Raw genomic sequence first — 9,925 nt, 5'->3', positions numbered from 1 at the left:
TAATTATATTTATAACCATCAAATTTATCCACATAAACTTATATTTTGTTTAATAACTATCTATACGTTAATTAAATGACAATATTACTTTTGTAAGTTAGATGTTACAGACAGAGCAAATCAAACATAAGCTGTAATTAGGGATTTAGAAATTGGGTTCCTTGACCATTTGACATGTTCACGATAATTTATACTTTTTTCTTATTTGATCAAATAATTATTATTACAAAAAAGTAATTATTAATGTGTATAAAAGTAATTGTTGATATGTATAATTATTTGATCAAATAATTATTATTGTTACAAATTCATTAAAAAAGGAAGAAAAAAAAGAGGAAAAAAAACGGCGGACAAAAAAAGATGAAAAAAAGAAAGGAAAAAATGGAGAAAAACAGGAAAAGAAAACGCAGGCACAAAAAGAGGAAAAAAGGAGAAAAAGAGAGAGAAAAAATGTATGGAAAAAAGGAGAAAAGAGAAAGAAAAAAGGGGGAAAAACAAGAAGAAAGAAAATGTAGGCAAAAGGTTTCGAACCCCTGCCATTGAAATCATCTACAAGGGACTAGTATTGCCATTACACCACGCCACTATTTCAATTTTAGTTACCAAACTTTATAGTAATATCAATGCTCATGCGGGTTATGGTGGACCAACCGCATACCATGCGGTTGGTCGCACCAGAGACTAACTCTTAAGAATATTGATTTGGAAACAATCATATTCACACAGAGGATAAGAATTTGCCTCAACACCTGAAACTCCATTGAGTGGACAAAGCTCTTAGCAAATGGATAAAATTGTAATCAAGTTGAATAACAATGGATACCGAAATTCTTCGATTTTCCAGTGGCACGATCAAACACCACTACTTCATCCTTGTAGCTTTCAAAATAATATAGAAGCTGACCATTTTTGGAAAACCATATCGGGTCGTGAACACCACAAATATGGAAAACAGATTCTTCAATCCACAATCCATCATTCATAACCTTTCATATTTGCTAGTATACATCTTCATGAGGCGAGTAGCCAATATAATTCTCAACCGTATATTTCTAGAATATATAAGCTAAATTGATCGTCTTTGGTTCCTATACTGAGTTTGCTTCATATTTGGGAGTGTTTTGTTGAGACTATAAGCTCTTGAAAAGTGAAATAAACTCTTACACAATTTTATAAGTTAAAAAAAAAAAGCTTTAATAGCTTAACCTATCCAGAACACACAGTTCTTCAATCCAATTTATATATTTATATTCTTATAAGTAACAATCATTTTACAAAAATATTCTTATTATGGTTTTTTTTTTCAATATATTCCCTTCTAATTTCATTTCTCTTCAATTCATACTCTGCATTTTCTCTCTGTAACTCACTATTATCTCTTCAACTGAATTATAAAATCAATTATTCAAACACTTTGATAATTTATTAGCACTTAATTAAAAGATTACATCTTATAATAAATTGTTAAAGCATCTCTCTCAAATAAGCTTAGCCAGATACCCCCTTAATTTGACGTTTTTCCTCCAATCAATAGGTCGGAGGTTTGAGTCACTAACGGGGAAAATGAGGATCCTTTATTGAAAAAATACCCCCTTAGTTTGATACAGATCACCTATGCCTGTTATTTATATATAAAAGAATTTAGTTCGAAGGAATTTGGAGTTACCTCATTAGAAGAGTATCATGACTAACGAGTCATAAAACGAACCTGAAGCAAAAACAATCTTTACAAGAAGCCTTTGGTTTGAATGGTAAGGCATGATTGATAAAATAATCCAACTTAATCAAGTGTTAGGTTTGCATGATTCAGCTCATCATCTAACTGAATGATTATTTATCATCTCAAAGTTGGATGTATTGTTTAATCACCTCTAGTCCTATCAATTTTATCTATCACATCCACCAAACCAAACACCCCTACAATTTAAACATTTTAACAAATTAAGAACTGAAAAATTTAGAAATTTTGAGATGTGCAAGTACCTGATCTGCAACAAAATTAATCTTTTGTGTCGACAGAAGGATGTTATAAGAGCACATCATCGATGAGCCATGCAACGAACTTGAAGGGCATCATTTCCCCACTCTTGTTGTTTCTCTCGAATCCACTCGGCCGACTCCACAAGTGACGTTCGCGCTTTCCCCTTCACCTCAATCAGCTCGAGTGTTGGAATTTCCCCGATATCTTCTGGGATTTCAGCGAGCTGGCAGCACTCGTCGAGCACCAGGCCTTTGAGCATCGGGAAGTGGCTACTTTCAGCTATCCAATCCTCGAGATACGACTTCTCTATCACCAGAAATTCCAGCTTAGGAAACTCTCCTTCACTTGTTTCCCATGTGCTGCCTTTGCAAGCCCAATGAGTCAGCTTAAGCACTCGAAGATTTGGCAACGAGCCTACAACAGTCATCTCCTCCCAAGGAAGAGGCACACGGCTTAATGTCAACTTTCTCAGCGTCTTAGGAAAAGTGAAGTTATCCTTATGGTAAAACACAGTTCTAAAAGATGAACGTAACTTCAAATCTTCAAGTTGACGCAAATGCACCAAATTGTTCAAGAAAATTTCGCCTGGACTATAATCAGAGCAGTCAATTTCCAATTTCTTTAGGTTTGGGATCATTCTCAAGATCCTTTCACTACACATGTCATGTGACACCATAGAGAGTGTTTGGAGGTTTTCTAGACTAGAAGCTGTTATTCCTTCTGGATTTGGTAACCTGTAATAGAAGACAAGATGTCTCAATCTTGGCATCCTCCAAATCTCCAGTGGCAAACAGAATGAATTCAATCTAAAGTTCCTCCAATTATCCTTTGCGCGAAGGATTAAAGTTTCAAGATTACGAAGCTTTGAAATGGCTGCAGGTATCCTTCCATGATAGTAGATAGCAAGGTATGCTAGATGAAATAGGTCAAATAGTTGATATGGTAGTGATCTCATATAAATATCTCCTGCATCCAATACCCTTAGCAGTCTAAAACCTTCCAACTTGTTTGCTACAGAAATGCCATGGAAGCACAAAATCGTATGGATGGTTAAGCCATATATTTTCCAAAAGTATGGTGGACCCGAATTCGAAGGAGTAACACTTACACGGCGCTGATTTCTTCTGCCCTTTACTGAAAGCCAGCTGCCGAAGTTCACAAGAAACTTCTCTTCATGCGCTTTTCTTATGCACAAATCTCGCATCAGATCATGGAGGCTGCAACTTTTGATCCTGCCATCACACTTTCTCTTGGTAACCAAAACAAGATTTCTCTTGACAAGATCCTCCAAAAAATCTTCCGCCTCTTCTTCTAAGGTTTTAGATCTGTTCAGACGTCTCAGGAATCCCTCAGCTACCCATATTTTGATGAGTTTTGAGACACGGACCTCACAATCCTCGGGAAACATTCCCATGTACAAGAAACACGGCCTCAGATAATGAGGCAAGTGAGTGTAGCTCAAAGACAATATATTTTCAAATTGTCCTCCTCCTATAGTAACTGAATTTACATTTCGTGCAATTTCGCTCCATGAAGCTACATTGTTGCTAACAGCTGATAGGAGCCCTGCAACCACCACGATTGCGAGGGGCAGCCCTTTGCAGCTTCTCGCGATCTCCTTTCCAATGTTCTCCAACTCCGGAGGGCAATCTTGATGTGCAAACACCTTCCGTTGAAGTAGATTCCAACTTTGAGCCTCATCCATGAAACGCATCTTGTGGAGACCGCTTAAATGATCAGCATAAACAGCCACATCAGTTTCTCTTGTTGTTAACATGACTCGGCTTCTATTACCATCATCGGGAAGCATAATTCTTACATCATCCCAAGCCTTTGTACTCCAAACATCATCCATTACAATGAGATACCTCCGACGTTTCAAGATTTTGAACACTTTCTCCCCAACTAATTCACTGCTCCGCTCAGATCTTTCTTTGTTAAATTCTTCCATGGAAGCTAGGAGGGCTGATAAAACTACATCTGCATTGTAGTCCTGTGATACTGTGACCCAAACACGAATATCAAACTGCTGCACTGTTAGTGGGTCGTCGTAAACACACTTTGCAAGAGTAGTTTTTCCTATACCTCCCATTCCAACGATTGGGATAACTTGTAAATTGGGCGATTCTCCACAAAGTCGATATTTTATTGCTAGCAGATCCTCAGGTAAACCAACCATATAGCCAATCTTGATGATCGGAGCAGATCTGGATGGTGAACCTGTTGCAGAAGAAAGGTCCGAGTTCGAGTCACCAAATGAAGGAGAAATGAGGAACTATTTTTGATTCTCTTTGGAAAAAAAAAAAAAAAAAACCTGCTGCTGAGGAAGAAGAAGCACCAAGTTGCACTGCATCTGCACTGTTGTTCTTGATGATCATCACCTCCCTTGTGATTGAATCTGTTTCTTCTCTTATCTTTCTTATTTGCCATTTTAGCTTTGATTTGGCCGCTAAAACATTCCACCAATGTGATGGAGCTTCCTCCAATATGAAAGACTCAATAACATGTTCTGCTTCATATGCTAAATCTCTTATTCGCCCATCCAAGATGTTGGCTTTCTTGGGAAAATCATCAAGAAACTCCTGCAAGAAAATAAATGGTTCATAGATAGATCGAATTTGTTGTTTTTTATTACAAGAAATTGAATATCTATCTTGATCCAAGATTATTTTTGCAGTGGTTCGGGCAAGGGAAAGAAGAGCAGCATAAGCCATCTTTGGTGATCACAGTTAAGAAGTTTTTGCTACTAGATTTTTGCAGATAAAGATAATACTAAGCTGGAAGAATAGCTGAAAGAGAGCAGGGCCAGTTTAGAAGACATAGATATAAATTACTATTGATTATTGAAATACATAAAACCAAGCATATGGAACCAAGCATAAGCGAATGGATTGTCTACTTTATTTTTGCAAGTGGAGGACGAAATGACAAAGTCGCCTTTGGAAAGGCATTTCTGCGGGCCCTCAACCATTTATGTCTATCAATACATTTCCTCATCTAAAATAACTTTTGAATAAGTTTTATAATTTATAAGAACTTTACCTAAATCATATTCCACTAAAATAATAGGATTGAAAAATATTAGTATTAAGGTAAAAATACTATGGTGTAGACGGAGCATGCTTCTCTGACCATGCTCGTCTCTCTCTCTCTCTCTCCATATATATATACTAGAAATTTCACACTGCGTAAGACGCGATATCTTTATAATTGCTCTGTGAATTATGGGATCAGTAACAATGCTAATCAAATCATTTTCAAGTACAACCATATTATACTATGACTTTTAGGAGAATTTCTACAAGTCATAAACTCATAAACATTGTAGCAATCTACAGAGTACATTTTATATACAAACTACATAAATATTTTTAAGACATTATGCATCATATGTACACAGTGCATTCAACCGGAACCTACATCGAAGCATATACAATGTACATACAAAAGACAACCTCAAAATATTGATAAAATATCACCAACAACCTCACGAGAACTTGTAATTTCAATTATTTGGTCAAGTAATTATAGTCGTAAAAAAATAACCATTGATTCCTCCCAGCTTCTGACCATTTCCTCCATTGTTTTCTCCATTGTTGCCTTCATATTTTATACTCCCTCCGTCCGCCAAAAGTATTCCACAATTACTATATTTGGCGTCCGCAAAAAGTATTCCACTTTCCTTTTTAAGTCATGGTCCCACCATCCACCTTTATATTTTATCTTTATAAACACTCTTTATTTACAAAAAACCCACTCCAAATTCAATCTCAGCCACACATCTCATAAAGTGGTGGGACCCTTTCTCCACTACATCAACATCATCTCCAATTTTATTAAACGTCGTGCCCAGCCAAAGTGGAATACTTTTGGCGGATGGAGGGAGTATTTATTAAAAGTAATTATTGTCTTAATAAAAAGTAATGATTCATATGAAGAAATGAAATATTTCAAAATTATTACTTTCTTTCGCGGAAATTGTTATTTTTACTCACGAGAACTTGTAATTTCAATTATTTGGTCAAGTAATTATAGTCGTAAAAAAATAACCATTGATATAAATAAAGGTAATTTTTTTAAAGCAGAAATAAATAGAAAACATAGAAAAAAAGTAATTATTGTCTTAATAAAAATTAATTATTCATATGAATAAATATAATATTTCAAAAATTCATAAGTCATTTTTACTCACGGAAACTTGTATCTTTAATTGCAAATAAAAAAAGTAACCATTGATATTTAAAAATGTAATGGTACAAAATATTATCACAAATAAATAAATGTAGAAAAAAAATAAAAAAAGGGAAAAAAAACCAAAAAAACGCTGGAGAAAAAAAAGAAGAAGAAAAAACACAATAAAAAGGTAAATACATAAATGCCAAAAAAAAAAATGCGACACAAAAAACGCAATAAAAAAGAAGGAAAAAAAATGCTATAAAGGAGGATTCGAACTCTAGGGCTTGGAATAAATAAGCTTGCCCCGACCACTACACCACATTATCCAACTTATGTTTAATTAGGATATGTTTAATTAGGAAAAAACTTTTTATATATTCAACTGCCGCCCCAGACCCGCCTATCCCACACACTGACCCGCCCGATCCACGTCCAAACCCACCCGACCCGCGCCTCGACCCGGTCTGACCATCAGGTTGGTTGTACATGAGACTAACTCGCCCAAATTATGGAATAACTAGCGTGTAACCCGTCGAATTTCGACGGGTATTAATTGATGTTATAATTTATAAAAAAATATAAAAATTAACATAAATAATATATTTATAATTGATGAATATTGTTATTCAATAAAATAAGTGTTAATATGATATAGGTCTACGTAACATGTCAAATTAAAATGAAAAAGCCTATTAAAGAGGACTTTCATTCACCTTAACATGACTTAGTAAAACATATATTCAAAAAGTTGTGAAATGAACTTGAAAAATAATGCGTTATGATGAGGGATAAGGCGGCGCAGCACCTGATTCGTACCCCATATTCTGATAGCATTAATGATTAACTATTATAACGATTATTGTACAAATTGGGAAACTAACAGTGCAGGATAAAGAGTGAAGACCCCAGCGCTGACTTAAAGACAGCGCGGACGCCAAACGTAGTCGAGAAGGCTGCGCAGACTCCAACATAGCTGAGAAGGCTGCGCAGACGCCAACGTAGCCGAGAAGGCTGCGCAGACTCCAACGTAGCCGAGAAGGCTGCGCAGACGCCAACGTAGCCGAGAAGGCTGCGCAGACGCCAATATAGCCTAGGAAGCAGCGAAGACACCAGCCCAGCCTAAAGGGCAGCGTAGGCACCAACCCAGCCTAAAAGAGCGGCGCAGGCACCAGCATAGCCAAGAAGACAGTGCAGGCTTATCTCAAGGTGAATGCCCGAAAATGCTAGCACGGGCCAGAGCTTCCCAACTACTTTCTGAAGGAGGCAAAAGCTGCAAAGCCGTTGGAACAAGGACAGTTACCGCTGAGCACGTGCCATGAAGAGAAAAGACAACTCTACCCCTCCACCTTTGTCCCTTATAAATAACACATCTGTAATAGAATAGAGGACCGAATTCTATTTTTTGCCAACATATATTTTGTATTCTTGAAGAACTATTCCATTGGAGAACGTTGAAGCATTCATCTGATCTTACTCTTCAGGTTTCGATCTTTCGTTAATCCTTTAGTTTTAGGACGTTGGTGAACTGACCCCTCACCAACTGGCGCCGTCTGTGGGAATTTTTTGAGTTAAGGCGTGAGTTGTTGATTTGTGAGTCCTGTTTTTCCTGTTCTTGTTCTACTTCAACATGAATCCGTGGCAGATGAACACAAATCAGCACGGACTCTTTCACATGCACACCAGTTTGGCCTTCCTTTGAATGTTTGCATGAAAACTTTCATTTTTTGAATGATGGCAAAAAAATTTCATTACATGATGAGTTGAAATTTTTGGTATTTGATAAAGTATTGAAGGTAAGGAGTTTATGTGACCTCTGCTGTGTCTGGTAAAGTTATCCTTATTCTATCTTTCTTTTTCGGATGATGTTTGGCCGGTAAACCCATCGGGGATTCTCTGTTAAATATGTTTAAGCACTGGTCAGGAGGTGTTTATATGGGGTAACCATTGCGTTTTTCCCGGTTGTTGAGTGATGGGAGGTTGTTTAAATTCTTTCTTTCCCCTTGAGCTCTAATATTTGCCTCCCTCTATCGTGGTTACTTTGCGATTGAGCTCTTCATTATCTTAGTGACTCTGGTGCACCTTGGAGAACAGGTACGACGACGATTTCCTGGGCTCATTTCCTAGAAAATGAAACATCCATCATGAACAACCATAAGGAAGAATTTTCTACGCAACTTTTATTTTCGATAAATCCGTGCATTTGATCTTAAATTATCTTATGGGCCGAAGTTCCTGGGCTTTTATGAACTACATTTTTCCAGAATTTTTTCAGGGTTTCTCTAGGGTTTTACGGGCCCCACCATTGCAGTCAATGATTCTAAGAGTGGAGAAAATAAGGCTGCGCAAGACGACTGCGCAGGAATAATTATTCGTATGTACTTATGCTAATGCTCTTACTCTTCAGGTACCAACTATGGGAACTGATGACCCGTATAGGAATATGGTTAAAGATTTTGATGCAATCGCGGGGGAGTCAGGAAATGGGAAGGCTGGGATTCCTTCAACCCAAAGGATTAACTTATCCGAACTCACACCACCAGGTTTCACCACTTTTAACAATCCGGCCTCGGGGCCTACTGGGACCACTCCAGGAACAACACAGTCTCTGATTGGAACTTCAGCACCAGGGGGTACAGTGCCTACTTCCACACAAGGACTCCTTAATGTCCCGATCACTGAGCAAATGCTAGCGATGCTTAACTATGTCACAATCCGATAGCTGGCAGGGGTGCAGCCCCCTCTCACTACCCCGACCACATTGAGAGAGGTCGAGCACGTAACACACAAGAAAACCACAACAGTGCCAGCCCAGGACGGGGAACGCGAATTACCTAACGTATCACAACCAGTCACGCAGAAGGGAATGGGGAATACCGGGGAAGGACAATGGAAGAACAAGAAAAAGTTTGTCACTAACAGTGTCCAAATCGAGGATGTAGGCGATTCTACAAGCGGCACCACTCCACAGCGCAGTCGGGGCACCCAAAGGGAGAACACCAGACTCAAAGAAAGAGTATCATTCCTTAAAAGTCAGTTGAAGAGCCTAGAAACAGAACTGAGAGAACATCCCCAAGAGACCGTAAGGAACGAAGTTTCTGACGAGGAAGCATATTCATCGGAGGAACAGGAGGAAGAACCTCGAAGGGAAATTCCACACAAACGCAGGGCCATGGGCACATCTGGGGGAAGAAAGAGGAACACACCTCACCGACAGGTGCCGCGATTGAGCAATAGTCTATTCTCAGATGAGATCTTACTGGAACCCCTACCCGTGAACTACTGCCCAATCTCTCTCGACTATGATGGGATGACCGACCCAGAGGCACATATGGCACGGTTCGAAGGCCTGGCATCATTACACCAATATGGAGAAGGCATTAAATGACGAATTTTTGCCACCACCTTATCAGGCATGGCCCAAAGATGGTTCCACAACTTGAAAAGCAGCTCCATCTACTCTTACGGGGACTTATACCTCATGTTTATGCGACAATTTGCTAGTTCCAAGAGAATGGGAAAGACCGCTATATCTCTGATGGATGTTAAACAGGAACCGCAGGAATCGCTAAGGGAGTACGTAGCCAGGTTCAACATGGCCGTGCTAGATACACCAGAGGCAGAATTACAAATCAAATGTTACGCATTCGTCTGAGGGTTGAAGCAAGGTCCCCTTTTCGACGCATTACAAATAACACCACCCAAGGAATTCGACAACATCATGGCCATACTACCAGGATACCTGCAGTTAGAGGACGCTAAGGCCGCACG

The 9,925-nt window shown here is 38.5% G+C and overlaps 1 protein-coding gene across 3 annotated transcripts; it reads right to left on the bottom strand.

Annotated features, from left to right (window-relative positions):
- Positions 1 to 468: 468 nt before the first annotated feature.
- On the bottom strand, positions 469 to 4,865 carry LOC131017930 (putative late blight resistance protein homolog R1B-16). 3 transcript variants are annotated; one of them, XR_009099934.1, is made up of 4 exons: positions 4,296 to 4,849; positions 4,067 to 4,201; positions 1,984 to 3,982; positions 469 to 1,708 (listed from the first exon to the last, which is right to left on the bottom strand). XR_009099934.1 is itself a non-coding variant. In XM_057946676.1 (3 exons), exons 1-3 carry the CDS (start codon positions 4,693 to 4,695, stop codon positions 2,040 to 2,042), a joined length of 2,478 nt encoding a protein of 825 aa, XP_057802659.1. In that variant the 5' UTR covers positions 4,696 to 4,849; the 3' UTR covers positions 1,739 to 2,039. The 3 variants fall into 3 exon arrangements, 1 of the variants encoding a protein (XP_057802659.1); XR_009099933.1 differs by having other exon boundaries at positions 1,984 to 4,201; positions 4,296 to 4,865; XM_057946676.1 differs by lacking the exon at positions 469 to 1,708 and having other exon boundaries at positions 1,739 to 3,982.
- Positions 4,866 to 9,925: the final 5,060 nt, after the last annotated feature.

Source organism: Salvia miltiorrhiza, chromosome 3 (assembly GCF_028751815.1).
Source record: "Salvia miltiorrhiza cultivar Shanhuang (shh) chromosome 3, IMPLAD_Smil_shh, whole genome shotgun sequence".
In the NCBI taxonomy this organism is placed as follows: domain Eukaryota; kingdom Viridiplantae; phylum Streptophyta; class Magnoliopsida; order Lamiales; family Lamiaceae; genus Salvia; species Salvia miltiorrhiza.
The sequence above is the reverse complement of the archived record's forward strand: the minus strand, read 5'-3'. Positions and strand labels throughout refer to the sequence as shown.